Genomic DNA, 16,735 nt, shown 5'->3' on the forward strand with positions numbered 1-16,735 from the left:
TTTTTAATAGGGAAAAGATGTTACACCAGATGATCATGTGGAAAAGCTGTGTCTCCATGCCTTGCTGTACCTTGTTCTTACCCTTTCCCACTTTATTTCTGCGTTGCAGGGTATGTGCTGAGGTTCTGCTTTGTCCATGCTGCTCCTGGGATGATTTCTGTATGTGAAGACCTGAAAAGATATGATGCTGTTACCCAGAAGCAGCACTCACACTTCTTGTCAGTAGGTTGCAAAGCACTTCACAAAGACGGGGAGTGTCTGTGCTATGGACAGGAGCTGATGTTAAAGCTGCTCCTGCCTCAAGTGCGGTCCCTGGTCTTCATCCCGGTTCCTGATGAAGACAGGTCCCTGCTTGCCTGCAGCCCTGGGAGGTGGTGTCATGGACGTGCTGTTCTGCTGCCTGCACTATGGCAGTGAGAGCTCTTGGCCAAAGGACAGGAAAAAAACACCATTGGGTGCCTGTTCCTGCATGCCTGTGGATGAGCAGAGTCTAGCTCAGTTCTCGGTGTCCCGGGACCTTCCCTCTCCTTAGTATGGAAATTCCTCTTTCAGGCATTAAAAGCTGAAGGAGTGTGTTTGTTCTTTGTGGAGTCATTTAAAGCTCTGGGTAAAATGCCCTACAAACCCCACAGGTGCTCCTTTCACTGGGAAAAGGGGTCAGAGCATCCCCTCTGCCAGGGATGATGTGTGTATGTGCCTATAGGGGCCGGTCTGTTACTTATAGAGCTGGCTTGGTGCAGGGAGATGATGTTGGAGAGCAAACAGGCTTTATAAATACCCCTTGCCGAGGTCAGCCTGTGCTTGAGGGAATGCTGAGCAAATCCTCATCCCTGCTTGCCAGTATCTCGGTCCCTCTGTCCAGAGGGATGCAAAAAGGGCAGCGCCACCGCACACAGAGGGAGCTGCAGCTGACATTAAAAATGCTCATATCATTGGGTCAGCTCTGCTTAAACTGTGGTCCTTCAGTAGTGGAGAGAGCCCTCGGATGTCCTGGCATCGTGCAGCTGCATGAAGAGCTGAGTTTTTCACTTATTCCATAGACTTCTGCCTCTCCGTGGAGGGAAATGCTGCTTGGCCCTACCATAGAGCCTCAGGGTCAGCAAGCAGGGTTAGCAAAGAAAACCACTGGTTGAAAACAGATCACTTGTTGAGTCTGTGAACTGAAATAAAGCTCAGCTGCTTTGCCTGTGCTGATTGGAGTTAAATTGGTGCAAGCTGCTGGTGTGAGTGGCTTTAACCAAGTTCTCAGTAATTACAAACCCTCTTTATGTTTTTGGAGCAGCACTGATGCTTTGACACCCGTCAGCCCACAGCAGGGGACAGGCACTGGGCAAAACCACTGCTGCAGGCCCTGGATGCTGCTGGGCAGGAGGTATGTGGATATGGACAGTATAGACCTATATGTGTGTGTGTATATATATGTATATATAGAGACACAAACACACATATACCTGTCTTATATACAGCTATGCTTTATATACACACAAATATGTAAGAATATGCACACACATATATTTTTTTATACATATATATGTGTGCATATATATATATATACACACACACACATATATTTTTATATATATGTGTGTGTGTGCACACATATGCAGAGAGATCTTGGCTGGTGCAGGGTCCTCTCTGACCACAGCTTCCTATATTTAGAGGCTGGAGATGCTCTCTTATATACACACACACTTACTGATACACATTTGCCACAGACCTATATACACGTACACATATACGTAGCTACATGTTCACACACAAACACATATATGTGAACACACACACGCTGTTGCACTGTCTTGCCTGTAAGCCTGGTTTCCCCAAACTGAAGCGTGTATATATATATATATATATATATATATATATATATGTGTGTGTGTGTGTATATATATGTGTGTGTGTATATATATATATATATATATATACATACACACATAGGCATCTATGTCTATATATATAGAGAGAGAATACATAATAAATACATACACACAGGCATGTATTTAAGCCCTCACATGTGGCTTTGGTTCTGGAAGGCAGCAGGAGGCCACCCAGCACCCCCATGTCCTTGGAGGCTGACGGATCCTGCCCAGACCTTGCTGATCATCAGCTCTTTTCCTTGCTGAAGGTCAGCCCCAAGGGCTGAGATGCTTCTGGCCAAAGCCTTGAAGCAAACACACACACACACACACACGCAGTTGTTTGTTTCCTGGCAATAGAAGGTTGGAAGGACGCCACTGTTATCCTTGTGCATCCTTCTCTGTGCTTCCAACAGTGGTCAGGGAATTGGGTGAGCGTGAAGAGAGGGAAGAAATACACTGGGGAAATGTGGTCTCTTTAGGGCCATGGGAGCCCTGGCAGTGTCAGCACTGCCCTGGATTCATGGAGCACCAAGCACCCACCCTGGTACCCAGCCTGGGATTTCAGCTCTCCGGCATAGCCCTGCACCCCGGCCGGGCCCCCTGGGCAGCCGAGATCCAAATCAGCTGGAAACTCCAACATGAACAATTCCCATTGAAGGTGAGGATCCAGCAAGGAAAAATCAGAGGGTTTTTAGTTCCCCCCTGTGTATACACTGCCTGGGGCTGATGCGGGAGCACACCTTCCTCCTCGCTTATCCCACCTGACAGCATCCCTTTATAGGCTGGAAAAACCTTGCATCCCACAGAGGACAAGTGAAGGAGCAAGCCTGAGCTCCATCCTGATCCACTGCATCCCAGAGGGGTGTAAGCATCCTAATTCCCAGCCATAGAACTGGACAAGCACAGAAGGGAAGCAGAGACTCTCCACTCATTAAAATACTGTATTTGAATCCTTACAAAAGACTGGGTCAGGATTTAACACAGTTCATTACCCTCCGCTGGCCCATACGCTGCTTTCTGGGCACCCATAAAATTAACGTTAGCATAAATAATCCTGTTTGTTAGGCAAAAAGACAGATTTTTGTCAATCCATCAGCACCGATCCTCCCGTGACCCCCCGCTATGTACAGCTATAATACACGAGTGGGCCCGTGCTGGCCACGAGCTCTCCCAAACTGCTCCCTTGGAGGGGTTTGCTACAAACTGCTCTTTGGGTTTAGTTACAAAAGAACTGGATTTGGGTTTTCTCCTTTGTTTAAGCAGGTAAATGGGTCTGGAATGAGTATGTACAGCTGGGCACGGGAGATCTGCGTTAAGGTGCTTTAATTTGCTATCATTTGTATTCAGTGCATTAAGAAGGCAAATTAAAATCTCCGCCTAATCGCTCTGGTTAAGGAACGCAGCGCAGTTTGGGAGCTGTGGCCAGCAAAGCCCAGGGCTCTTACTACAGCCCAGCCATGAGGATGAGCAATCCCCATTATTTAAGGCTATTAAAGGTATTTGCAGCCCCGAGGTTTGCCCCAAGTGATGGGCACGGTCGTTTCAGTGGCCCCTCGGTCCCCACGCCGCTGCCACCTCGTTGCAAACCCAGCTTGAAGCTCCTCTCGCGTCGGGGTTTTGGTCTGTGTCAGGCTTTGGTTTGGCTTCGATTCGGGGCTGTTTGGGTGGTTTCACACCAAGGGCTGTGCTCGCAGCTCGATGCAAACCCAAGTTCAGCACCCGAATCCCTCGGCATCGAGGTGAACCTCTGCTCCAGAACCAGCGAGGGGCTGGGAAGGGGCATGGAGGGGATGAGCTGGTGGCCCTGGCAGCATCATTCCAGCCCCTGGGTGCTGCGCTCCCGCTCTGCCGCCCGCCTGCGGCTCCCGCTTTTAAAGAATCCAAGCTGCAGGAATCAAAGAGAAACAGAGGGAAACCCCCCCATTACTTCAGCTCTTCTCTTTCAGTGGGATATTGACGGGAGGTTTAGACCCTGACTATAAATACTATGGAGGCAGGAAGAGGGTCGGTTTTGGCTCATGGACACAGAGCTGTGGGGCCAGGGGGTCCCTCCGCACATGGGGGTCTCCGCTGAGCTTAAGGGCTGCTCACCTTCCAGAGCGCGAGGACAAGCAGGGCCAGGAGCAGGAGCCCTCCGAAGGTGCTCCCCAGGATGATCCAGATGGGGATCTGTGATTCCTCAGGCTTGGAGATCTCAAACGTTATCTGCAGGGAGGAGAACATCACACTACACTGCTGCTGGGTGCAAGAGCAGGAATGGAGAGGGTCGGGGATGGTACAGAATGATGATGGGGATGCTGAACATCAGAACAGGGCGTTGCAGCATTCCCAGTGCTCCCAATGGATCCCTATGTGACCGTCCTACCTGGCGGCTGGGATCCTCCTCCCGGAAGATGAAGGGGCTCCCGAAGCGTCGCTGGAGAGCAGCATTCATGGTGAGCTTCAGTGACTTGAACTTCAGCTGTGCAAAGAGATGCTGGATGTGAGCATGAGACACGGGAGAGGACCCAGCGCCCCACCTGGGTGTCACATCCGTGCTGGGATGCTGCGTGCTGCATCAGTGCGAAGGATGACGTGGGTCAAGGAGCGTGGTTAAATTACAGCAAAGAGGACTGATTGGGATTAAACACCACACATGGAGGTGCTGTGCGGGGTGATGGATGCACATCCCCATAGAATAAGTGGTCGTGGAGGACACAAAACACCCCACACATGGCTGGGCTCCTGGAGAGGGGGGGAAGGCAATCACAGGAGGGGAAAAAGCCCAACCAAAACATGGGGTTTTGTGGTGCAAGGGCTCCTTTGGGGGTTTCTCCTCAAAAGCCACATCTGCCTGGGGAGGGCTTACTGCTTTCAGAGACTTCATCCACAGGTTGCCACGCAAGTGCAAGCTCAGCTCCTCGTTGGGGGCTAATTTCACATTGCAGTCGATGGAGACGATGTCGGAGTTGCTGTGGTTCTGCAAGGGGAGAAGGTTGGGATGTGGGAGAAGGGGATGAAAACCCTTTGGGCTACCCCCCGGCACTCACTGAGGGGAGCGGGAGCTGAATCCCATGGGATGTCCCTGTCCTGGGCGATTTCTCTGTGGTTTGGGGGCATCAGGGCTCAGCCCAGGGCTGGGATCAGGGCCATTGAGGTACGCACCAAGTGAGGGGTGCGGGACAGGTCCTCCATGCCCGGTGTCCTCTGGTAGTCAGTGGTGTTTCCCCACGTGTTGCAGGTCGTGTTTTCCTGTAGGAAAAGCCAATGGGTTCCAAGCATGGGGATGGGGACCACAGCAGCCACCTCCCTGCATCCTGCTCCATGCACCCATCCTGGGCTTTGCTGGTGGTGGGCTCACTGCACCATGCAGTCCCAGCACAAAAGGAGCCCATCCAGCATCCTACTGCAAGTAATTCCCATGCTTTGTGCCTGGTACTGATCCCCATTCTGGATGCCAGCCTGTGAGCTGGGCTGACATTGGGGGCTCTGGCAGTGCTGCAATACAAAACATCCCCACTGAGGCCAAATCCATCCATAAACACAGCATCTCTATTCCAGGCTCTTTGCATCACCAGCAGGTGAATCCCACATGGTGGCAGGAGGCTTGGGATGCCCCAGGGTCTGCTCCTAGCCCTCTGTTAGGTTGCTCAAGCCTGCAGTCCATCCCAGGCACGGCTGATGCTTTCAAGACCCTCAAGAATTCATTGCACTGGATGCAGATCTAGCTCAGGGAAATACTTGGATTCAATCCTTTGGCTGCTACCATTTTCCATGTTTCCAGCCAAACGCATGCAAACGGAGAAGCCCAAGCAGGAGCCAAGGCTGCCTGTGCGAGGTGTGAGCATGGGGAGGAGGGTTGCAGAAGGATGAGGTGACCCATGGGGTGTCCCCATTGCCACCTGGAGCAGAAGGGACCTACATGGGCTTAAATGGGGTGAAGCCCCCTCCTACCTGGTCCACCAGGAATTCAGTCAGGAGCAGGAGGCGGTTGCCCGCCCGGGTGGCCACGGGGATGGTGAGCTTGATGGTCACCCCCTCCACAGGGAAGAAGCCCAGGTTCTGCAGCTGCGAGGACAGGGATGTGATGGGGTGCCAGCATCCCATGGGATTGGGATGAGCAGGGGGACCAGGGCACGTCCAGCGCTTGGGGCTGAAACCCTCCGCCTTACCTTGAAGGTGCAATGGAAGGGGGGACCGATGCTGTCGTACCTCTCCAGGGAGCTGTTGGACCTGATTTCGTAGTAGTCCAGGCTCGATGCTCTGTCGTGACAAAGGACCACGAGTCGTGAGGTGAGCTCGGAACAAAGCAGCCCTGCCCCAGCTGCCCCCAGCCCCTCTGCAGGGAGATTCCCTAAGGAAGGGGTCTTGTGGCCCCTTTTTGGATGGAAACCATGGTCTGGCTCCACTGTGAGCAGAAAACATGCGTTTTCCTGCTGGTTCTGCAGGATTTCCCCTCTCTTGGTAGATCTTTTCTCTCCTTTTTAATAGAACAGAGATGCCCAAGGGCCTGGTCGGAGGTGTGAATGTTGTGTAAATCAGAGGAGGTAAAACACCTCTCTGTTTAGCAGCTGGAAAGCAGGGAAAGGAGCCAGGAGCATCGTCGGATGGGTGCCCATCTGGAGCCCGTGTGATGAGATGCTGCTCACCAGTGTCCTGACAAGGTGCACAAATCCCCCCAGACTGTTTTCTCCCCAAATTTGATTTGATTTTATCCTCCCATGAGGGTGATGCTGATATTTATTAAATTGACCCCCCCCACTCCCCATAAATCTTAACTATTAAAGTGGTTTTATTCTCAGTGCCCCATTGCCTCTAGTGTAAAAAATAACTAACAGCAGGTCTCCCAAATCTGCTCAGATTTACAGAAAGCAGTGCCAGGAATGTGCTTCTGGGATCCGTGAGTCTTACTTATAATCAGGCTAATAAATCTGTGCCTTAGCTCCTGCTCTCCTTGGACCGAGGATGCTCTGCTTTAGTTACTGATGCCCAAACCCTTCCCCACATATCCCTAAAGCGGGATGGCTCCTGGCCCAGACACTGGTTCCTAACACATGTTATGAACATTATTACCTACAATAAGTACTTTTTCCCCCTTAAATTAATTGCCCTCACACCTATTTAATAACGCTTGTGCATTTAAAAGTTATGGCAGCACAGCACCGCATTGCTCACGGATGGTGAGCCACTGAGCAGGATGCCCCTGGTTTTCTGGTTCCTTCAGCCCCTTTTCTAAACAAATCCCCCCAAATTAAAGCTCTGCTTGCACTGGGCTCTGGTTGAACACAGCTCCCACGGGCCCCACACTGGTTTTCCCAAAGGATGCCCCCATGAGCTCCGTTCCCATTCCAAACACGCACCTGGTGAAGAGCAGGTCGGCTTCGTACTTCAGGTGGAAATTCAGGTGGGCAAAGTTGTCCTCCTTGGTGCTCTCCTTCTCCTCACTGTCACTGAAACAGCAGCAGAGCAAAGGGGGGTGAGGCAGGAGCTGGCTCCACTCTGATGGATTTTGGGGGGATCATAGGAAGCAGGTGGGGAAGGGCTGAACTTTGCTTTGTGGCTGAAGCGTATCCTAGAACCATGGCATGGTTTGGGTTAGAAGGGACCTTAAAGCTCATCCAGTTCCAACCCCTTCCACTGGAGCAGCTTGCTCCAAGCCCCTGTGTCCAGCCTGGCCTTGAACACTGCCAGGGATGGGGCAGCCACAGCTTCTCTGGGAAGAAATAATATATAGCATGCAACTATAGACATATAATAGAATATAGAATACATAATATATAATAGATAATAGTATATGATATTTTGTATATATACACACACATATATATGTATATATACATACATATATATACACACATGCACATCCATGTATATATATGTATCATGGCTTAGATATATAATATATAATATATAATATATAGTAGATGATATAATAGATCATTATATATGATATTTTATATATATACCCATATATATGTATATATAAATACATACATATACACACACATGCACATCCATGTATATATATGTATCATGGCTTAGATATATAATATATATGATAGATGATAATATATAGTAGATTATAGATAATAGATGATAATTATAAATGATATTTTATATATATACCCATATATATGTATATATACATACATATACACACACATGCACATCCATGTATATATATGTATCATGGCTTAGATATATAATAGATGATAGATGATAGATCATATATAGTAGATGATAGATAATTATATATGGTATTTTTAATATATATATATATATATATGTGTGTGTGTGTGTGTGTGTATCATGGCTATTTCCTGAATAAAGCCCCCAGCATCACCTCTGGCTATGGAAGAAGGAAACCCAGTGCCGGCATGCAACATCCTGCGATGACCTTGCAAGCACATGCAAGAGAGAAAGCAACCATGAACCTGTTGGCCACCAAGTAGATCTCCAAGCTTTGAAGGAAAACGGACTTGCTGAACTCAAAATCCAGGCGAAAAGCGACCTGTGGAGATTGGGGAAAACATGAGGGAAGGGAAGAAACACCCAAGGACCAGCTAGGAGCGGTGTGGGAGCTCTGTGGATGGGAGCATCCCCCCGATCCCGCCGGGAGGAAAGAAGAGGGCTTGCAGGCTTTGCTCTCAGCTGCACACACTGCAGTGTGTCCCCCTGAGACTGGAGGAGCGAGCATCCCCCTCTTTGGATGCGAAACACTGCGGCGAGAGGCCGCTCGCTCCCACCCGCATGGGGAAAGGCCAAGCACAATAAAACGTGATGGATGTCCCATCTGCGAGGGCTGCGGCGCTGACCTCACGCTGTCTGGGGCTGTGCAGCTGAGCGCAGTATTAAAGCTCCCGCTGCTCTTTAGGCCAGGTTTCCATTTCCAGCTTGTCTTTGTTTTGGCAGGACCTGGGCCACCTGGTGCCACGCAGATGCATTCTCAGCCCCCGTAGGTCACGGGGAGTCGGGGCTGCTGGGCTCTTTGGACAGCCACAGGCATCTGAGAGGGATTTTTGGGGAGCTTGAGGTGCCTGGAACTCATCCGGGTTATCAGGCTTCTGACAAGGAAAGGCTTCACACAGACATGGGGCGGGGGGGGGAGATTTTCCCTTCATATTCCACTTGCATTGGCTGCTTTTCCCAAGGGGGTGCAGGACCAGATGGGATTTCACACAAAGCCCCTGTGACTGACTGGCATCTTCCCCTTTCCCTTGCCCACCTTAACGCTGCGTGTAATGCTTGCAAAGGGGTTTATGGCACATAAAAGTGATGCTCACTGGACCTGGGCTTACTCTAAGTGTTAGCAATTACTGTAAGGAGGATGCTACCAACCCGAGGGGCCTTGGAGAAGGGTCCAGAAGGACCCTGAGGAAAACCTCTCATGCAGGGAATAGTGCCTCATCCTGTGAGGAAGGAGCTCTGGGAAGTCACCATCAGTGGTCTGAAACCAGCATTACATTGCTCCAAAGGACTGAGTCAAATCATTTGACTTGGAGGAACTGGGTTGGATTTTGGAGCTCTCCTACCATCAAGGCAGCATCCTACCCATCCTGGCTTCCCTAATGTGCCTTTCCCACACCCACAATGGACAGAGAAAGGGCAGAAACCAACCGTTTATCCTTAAAAATCCTATTCAAAGTCCCCCACCAGCCCAAAGGTGGATGGATACAGCCCTGCAGCCATGCCAGGGCTCTTGTTCCATGGGCAGGAGGGAAGAGCTTTACCTTGGCCTTGGCTCGGAAGAAGGGGTAGCTCACGTTGCACATTTTCTTGTTGGGGTTCTTGTCCTCAGTCATGCAGTCGATGTTGATGTCTGTGTCATCCTAAATGGGACATGAAGTGTCAACGATACCGGCCCATGACCGTAAAGAAGCAGCGAACACGCACCCATGGGGCCCAAAACAGGCTTTAGTATTTGGAAAAAGCAACAAAACCAACCAACCCCATGGGATCCTCCCCCCCAGCTGCATTTCTAGGGCCATTCCTGGAGAGGGGCACTTCTAGCAGGCAACTTCCATCTTTCCCATTTAAAGCCTCTTTAGACATTTAACAACAGCAGCGAATGAATGAACCTGATTCTTCTGGGCACTGTCATTGGGAAGAAGAGTATTTTCTGTGAGAGAGACGAGTCCCAGGGAAGCATCAAGGACAACAAGAGCCATTGTTCTGCATGGCCACCAGCTGAGCACTAATACTGACAGCTATGTTCCTGCTGCTTGAACACCTCCCAGCCAGGCTGGGGGAGCTCCTGCCCCTCACAAAGCCCAAGCACAGGCTGGGGTGGGATGGGAAAACAACCGGGCTCTGTCTCAAGCTGTCACAACCCTACAAGAGGCTGGAACCTGGTTGTATGCAGAGTCCCATCCCCATTGAGAGATGAGCAGACCCTCCAAGGGTCTTAGTGTAAGCTGCTGCCACCAGACAACTCAACCCAGGAGCTGAAGCACCAGCCTCAGGGAAATGCCTTGGCGATCACCAGTGACAGCCCGGAACTTTCTGCCTCATCTGCTGACATTATGGGCTGCTTCACTGGGTCTCTGTAGAGCCTCTGACACAAACACCCATCCCTTCCAGCTGGCAACTCCCTTATTTATAAGGGGCCGCAGCCAGGACCCCGTGAGCAGCGATGCTTCCATTGGCAGCTACAGCGATTTCCTGCAACCACTTCTGCACGGAGCTTTCTGTTCCGGAGCATCACCGGAACGTTCCCCCCTCCCGTCACTTGGAATCATCTTCCCAAAAATGCATTCTGTGGCAACGTGCCCCACAGTTTTCCCTTGGCACTGCTCGCAATAACAACAAAGGCAGGCGATGGGATGTGCGGGCGGGAGTGAAGTCATTGGGGGATGAGGGAAGGCTCAGCAGCATCAGCATATTTCCCAAACCTAGCTGGGAAAAGGGAGGGGGAATCTTGGTTAGGGTGAGAACGGGACGTGATGGGCTTATGCAGGTGACACCCATAGAGAAGCGGCATCACCCACTCGATGCTGAGCTGTGGCCGTACTGCCGTTATCATCCCATCCTTCCAGCAGTTCTATCGCAGCTGCAGAACTTCCCCCCGACAGGAACTTGGCCACGTGCAGGGAGCATTTTTAATGTATTGGAGTAGAAAAACGAAGAGGGAATCATCCCATGGGGGTCTGACCTTCTCACAGAAAACCCAAGCGCTTTTGAAGGTCCAAACCAAAGGGCTGCAGCGTGCTCAGGACCGAAGCCCATAAACAGGTCTGATTTACGAGGGATGGAGGCAGTTCTGGGCTCTGGTTTGGGACACAGCTTTCTCATCCGGCCGGGATGAGGAGCGCCTCTGGAAAGCCCTGGCTCTGCCCCCGCAGCCTCACCTTGGGGATCAAGCTGGCGAACTGGAGGTTCCTGGAGAAGGAGATGTTGAGGACCGTGCTGTAGGCGTTCTCCCCTCGGTTCTCCAGCGCCGCCTCCACCGCCACCCTCCTCCTGCTGCTCTCGATGACGAAGACGGAGGTGTCGAAGGAGAGGGTGAAGGCCGAGCAGTCCGGCGGTGCCCTCCGCAGGGCGCGCCTGCAGTATTCCCTGCGGGAGGAGGGAGGCAAATCCCAGCCCCAGGGTGCTGATGGGCACGGCTGGGTAGGATGCTGCAAGGAAATCCCTGCTCTCCCTCCGTTATTCCATGGAAAGAGGAATCCACAAGCTCCTCCCTTGGACCATCGCTTTGGCTTATCTCAGAGCCGGTGAGGAGCTCTGAATGCAGCTGGGGTGTCAGGAAAAGAGATCCCGTGCCATCAGCAAAAGGTTTCAGAGATCGCTCTCCCACCGAGGTTGCCATCACAGACTCTGCAATGGCAGCAGCAGCTGCTTTTGCAGGCCGGAGGGGTGTTTGGGTATTGGTTTTTTATATATATATATTTATGGGTTTTATATATATCTATTTTTATATATATATACACACATATATGTGTATATATGTTCATATATATTTTTATGATATATGTATTTATTATATACATATATTTATCTATAAAAATTAAGAGGGAAAGCATAGGTTGGTGTCATTGTCAGAGACACTTTCTGCCTCTCATCGCAGAGCAACCAGGATGCCCGTTTGAAGGAAGAGCTCTGTTGCTACAAGTCACCCCCAAAGTGGTTTTCTTGGCAGAAATCACCCCTGTGCTGGCTGCTCTTGAAGGACATGATCCAGTTCCTATTGATGCTGTGGGGAAAATTCCATGGGCTTCAGGAGGAGCCAAATTAAAGGTCTGGCACTCTGGTAAGCTACAGAATCTGCCCATGGTCGTCTGTAGGATTCCAGCCACTAAGATACATGCATAATCCCTACCTGCAACTCCTGCAGAGCAGCCCAACAAGGGCTGGACACCCTCCTGGTTGAGCCCTGTGGGTCATAGCCTCAGGACCTCCTATAAAGCTCAGCCAAGGCTTTACAGGAGACACAGAGCAACAAATGCTGAATTATGGGGTACAAGTAACCCCCAGGCAGCAGCACTGGTCATGAGCTTGGTGCAGAGCCCAGTGCTGTCAATAGGAGGTGGATGTTCAGGCTCCTGTGCTGCTCGATAACCTTTAAGAGCTCTTTAAGCAATGAGATGTAGTGTGTAATTATTTCTGCTGTGTGAGTCAAGCCTGTAATTGCCAAGTGGGCAATGGCAGCCTTGCGTTTATCCCCCTGTTATTTACTGACTTGTCTCCATGGGGCTCATCACCGTGGCATCAAATATCAGTTTTGTGGATTCCTTGGAAAACCACCAATTCCTTCCAGGCAGCGAGCAGGCAGAGGAATACCTCGTGGTGGTGTTGGAAGAAGGACCAGTTGTGGTGCCCAAGTCTATGGAGCATGGGTTGTGTGTGATAACGCGTTGGGAGGATGCTATGAGCGACCTACTCACATGGCACTGGGCACATCGCTTTTGGCATCCAGGACCAGGTCAGGGACACAGTGCTCATCCTCATTGCACCCGTTCCAGAAAGGGACCTGAATGGGACAACAAGGGCCGGTCAGTGATGATTTGAGCTCCAGTTTGTACTCCAAGGGCCATGGGTTGTGATCCCAGGCTGGAGTGAACGTCCAACACTTGTTATCACAAGGGGGATAAATCTGAGATATTAAAGATGAATCAGAGATAAAACTTCTGACCAACTGCCTGATAAAAGGCACCCTGGGAGCTCAGTGCTGCTACCCACCAAGACCCTGAGCGAGGTGGGCCAGCCATCATCCAGCATGGGGCCATTTTCAAGCTGCTCAAGCTCATAATCAATGGAGAAGGTCACCGGCTTCACGTAGTCAGCTGTGTCCTGCAACAGACAGAAAGCATCACTGAGAAGGACAGGGCTCCTGCAGCTCTCTGAGCCCTCCCCATGCATTGCCGCAGCTGCACGGGGTGCAGTTGGATGCTCTGAAGTGAGACGTTTCTTGGGATAAATCACAAGCTCCATCCCGAGCTCCAGACTTGAATTCCCCAGGAGTTCACGGCAGTTCAGGCCGGGGCTTGGGGCTGGGCCAGTCTGGCAGCTCAGCCTTCCCTGGCCAAGGAATATTCTCATCATTCACTGGGAATGTCAGATTTTGGCCAGGTTTGTGCATCAGCTGCTCCTTGCGAGTGATGCAGAGGTTTTGCCGGCTCCGGCACCCAGGGAAAGGGACCCTGGTGGTTAGAGGACTGCAGGGAGCGAGAACACTGAGGACTTGCATGCAGGCATTTGTTTCCCAATGGAATAAGAACAAGTTTTCATTGATTCTGGGGCTGGAGAACCAGCCTGCCTCGGGAGTCAGGAGTTCATGGCCTCCCCGAGGGCACGGCTAGTTGCTTACGGCAAGGAGCACAGCACAAGCTGGGTCTGCAATGAAATCAGCGCTTGGGGACCCGGCGGCTCCATCCCTGACCACATCAAATGGTTGGACTTGATGATATTGTAGGTCTTTTCCAACCTTGTTAATTCTATGATTCTATGAAACCCAGTGTGAAGGAATCCAGGCTGGGAGATGATGCTCATTTCCAGCCCCATGAAGCCAAAGGCTCCTCTAACCATCTCCCAGTGCATCGCTGCTTTGCACAAGCTGAAGAGCATCCTTGCTCGGTCGGTTGCAGAGGAGGAGACCCTGTCCTTGTCCTCCATCGCACTCACCAGGACGTGGAACCGGAGCCTGTCACAGTGCTCCTGCCCCGCGAGCAGCACCAGCTCCTTCTGCGTGTGCCGCTCCCCGCTCTCGTCCAGGTGAGCCCGCGGTGTGTACCTGCGCTCGTCGATGGTGGTGTTGTACTGCAGTGCTGCGAGGAAGGAGAGCAGCGCCATCAGCACCTCTCGGTGCCACCAGCACCTCACAGTGCCACCAGCACCTCACAGTGCCATCAGTACCTCGCAGTGCCATCAGCACCTCGCAGTGCCACCAGCACCACACGGTGCCACCAGCACCACACGGTGCCACCAGCACCTCACAGTGCCACCAGCACCACATGGTGCCATCAGCACCTCACAGTGCCACCAGCACCACATGGTGCCATCAGCACCTCGCAGTGCCATCAGCACCTCGCAGTGCCACCAGCACCACACGGTGCCACCAGCACCTCACGGTGCCACCAGCACCACACGGTGCCATCAGCACCTCTCGGTGCCACCAGCGCCACACGGTGCCATCAGCGCCTCGCGGTGCCATCAGCACCACACGGTGCCATCAGCGCCACACGGTGCCATCAGCGCCTCACGGTGCCATCAGCGCCGCACGGTGCCACCAGCGCCACACCGTGCCATCAGCACCTCACAGTGCCATCAGCACCACAGGGTGCCATCAGCACCTCACAGTGCCATCAGCGCCACAGGGTGCCATCAGCACCACACAGTGCCATCACAGTGCCATCAGCACAACACGGTGCCATCAGCAGTGCCATCAGCACCACACAGTGCCATCAGCACAACACGGTGCCATCAGCACCACACAGTGCCATCACAGTGCCATCAGCACAACACGGTGCCATCAGCAGTGCCATCAGCACCACACAGTGCCACCAGCACCACATGGTGCCATCAGCACCACACCGTGCCATCACTACATAGCAACACCGGGTCAGAGAAACAGGCTTTTGCTCACTCAAACCCCTATTGCTGGGAGCAGTGTGGCAGGGAGCAACTATAGGAAAATGAGGGAAGTCGGGTTAGTATTGATTGTTTCTAACATGCATTTCTTTTAGGCAAAGAAAATAGCCCAAGAGAAATACCTGTTTCACTCCAAGTCAAATGAGGAGCTTTAAAAATACATTATTACAAGAGACTGTGCAAAATCTGTGCGGGATATCATACATTCACATGCTGGAGGGATCGCACCCTGGAGCTTTCCCCTGGAGGTATCGTACCCTGAGGCACTTCCCTTGATGCTTTACTGGAGATCATTTGCCACCTGCAGTGCTTTGGAAAAGAAACCAAAGGTTCCCAACCCAGTGCCAAGCAGGGTGGGATTCGCACCCGCTACCCCAGTGTGATGCAGAACGTGCATCAGCAAAGAGCACATTGTCCATGGGGTGGCTCTTCTGGGCAGGAGTAAGCGTGGAATTAAACAGATAAAAAGCTGAGTGGGGTTTCCTTTATCCTGCAAGCTCGGCAAAGGCAGCAGCTGGGAGGAAAACTCTGGATTTCCTAGGGCAAACCAGGATTCTTGCCCTAGGGATCTGATTTTCCTATGGCAGTGTTTGCTATCTGCCAGGCACTATCGCTTTCCCCCGCTCCAGCTGAGTCACGGGCACCCACTGGGTACGCTTGGGGTCACAGCAACATGCAAGGGTTTAACAGCAGAGCTGGCCAATGGCTTTAATGAGATTCCCTGGGTTATTAGGAAAGCAGGCACATATGGTGGGCAGATGTGTCCTGCTGGCGCAGCGGGGAGGATGGATGAGCTCTGCAGGACGTGGTCCAGGCACATCCCCTCCTGTGCCGCTGGCTGGCAAGGTGATGGTGACATCCCTGTCACACGTACCATGGCGAGGCAAGCCGCAGCAGAGCTTGGGCCAAGGGAATAGCGGAGGGAAGAGGTCACACACGGGTAAGTTTGCATCCTTGGGGTGTTCCCCAACAATGCTTAATGGCAGAGCCATTGCCCCTGCTACATGAGCCAGGATAGGGACGCATTTGTGGGTAAAAAGGGATGTGGCAGGTGGGAACGTGCACTCCTGCAGGCATGGCGAGCTATGGGATGCACACGGCAGAAGCCAAGTGCTCCCCCAGGGCTTGGGGTTTTTGTTGTGTGAGCAGCCGTGCACTCACCCACACTGGACGTCTGGAAGTGAGCTGAGAGGAAGACAGCAGTGAAGCAGATGAAGGCCGACATGCAGGTGGCATCCTTCCCGTTCCGCTTGCAGTCCTTGGTGAAGATGTTGATTTTGGGGGGCTCGAAGCGGATGCTGGCGTTGATCTGGACCACGCTGCGGGACCTGCGGGGCAAGCAAGGGTCAGGAGAAGGGCTGTGGCATGGCAGGCACAACACAGCTAAAGCATCCTCCAAAGGTGTCCCAGAAGCCTCCAGATTCACCCTTTTCCCAACATCAGGAAGGTGCTGAGGAAGACCAAAGGCTACCACAGCATCCCGCTCTACTCTCAGATCATCTATATAGCAGTGAAGAATATCTTGCACGTATTTGCCTCCTGTTTATGCCAGTGAAGCAGCACCAAGAGCAGGATTTGTGGCCCCTTCCATGCATGTAGCAGACCCCAGGGTGGCCCATCTCTGCTGGCCGCAGCTACCCTCCATCCTAACAGCTTCAAGGCTCTTTCCAAACCATTATTCAACGTTTGAAAATACTAAATCAATAAAGAGCAGGGGGAGCCTGGGCCGATCACCACAAATCAATGAGCTGGACTCAGACTCCTGGGGAGCTAATGATGAAGTTCAATGCAAAACCAACTCTGACATCCTT

General features: G+C 51.9%; 1 protein-coding gene across 2 annotated transcripts in view; it reads right to left on the reverse strand.

Annotated features, from left to right (window-relative positions):
* Positions 1 to 3,520: 3,520 nt before the first annotated feature.
* ITGA11 (integrin subunit alpha 11) overlaps positions 3,521 to 16,735 on the reverse strand; it is a 43,636-nt gene continuing 30,421 nt past the window's right edge. For both annotated transcript variants that reach the window (XM_057430531.1, XM_057430530.1), the window contains 15 exons: positions 16,086 to 16,252; positions 13,959 to 14,101; positions 13,017 to 13,127; positions 12,722 to 12,807; positions 11,186 to 11,393; positions 9,569 to 9,667; positions 8,273 to 8,349; positions 7,199 to 7,288; positions 6,011 to 6,101; positions 5,793 to 5,906; positions 5,004 to 5,090; positions 4,708 to 4,818; positions 4,225 to 4,320; positions 3,951 to 4,064; positions 3,521 to 3,744 (listed from right to left, as the gene is read on the reverse strand). In XM_057430531.1, coding sequence (XP_057286514.1) covers positions 3,673 to 3,744; positions 3,951 to 4,064; positions 4,225 to 4,320; positions 4,708 to 4,818; positions 5,004 to 5,090; positions 5,793 to 5,906; positions 6,011 to 6,101; positions 7,199 to 7,288; positions 8,273 to 8,349; positions 9,569 to 9,667; positions 11,186 to 11,393; positions 12,722 to 12,807; positions 13,017 to 13,127; positions 13,959 to 14,101; positions 16,086 to 16,252 — 1,666 coding nt within the window. In that variant the 3' untranslated portion in view covers positions 3,521 to 3,672. The remainder of the gene's footprint in view (positions 3,745 to 3,950; positions 4,065 to 4,224; positions 4,321 to 4,707; positions 4,819 to 5,003; positions 5,091 to 5,792; positions 5,907 to 6,010; positions 6,102 to 7,198; positions 7,289 to 8,272; positions 8,350 to 9,568; positions 9,668 to 11,185; positions 11,394 to 12,721; positions 12,808 to 13,016; positions 13,128 to 13,958; positions 14,102 to 16,085; positions 16,253 to 16,735) is intronic.

Source organism: Pezoporus wallicus, unplaced genomic scaffold (assembly GCF_028554395.1).
Source record: "Pezoporus wallicus isolate ANWC-B61680 ecotype Strahan unplaced genomic scaffold, APGP_CSIRO_Pwel_v1 contig_14831, whole genome shotgun sequence".
In the NCBI taxonomy this organism is placed as follows: Eukaryota; Metazoa; Chordata; class Aves; order Psittaciformes; family Psittacidae; genus Pezoporus; species Pezoporus wallicus.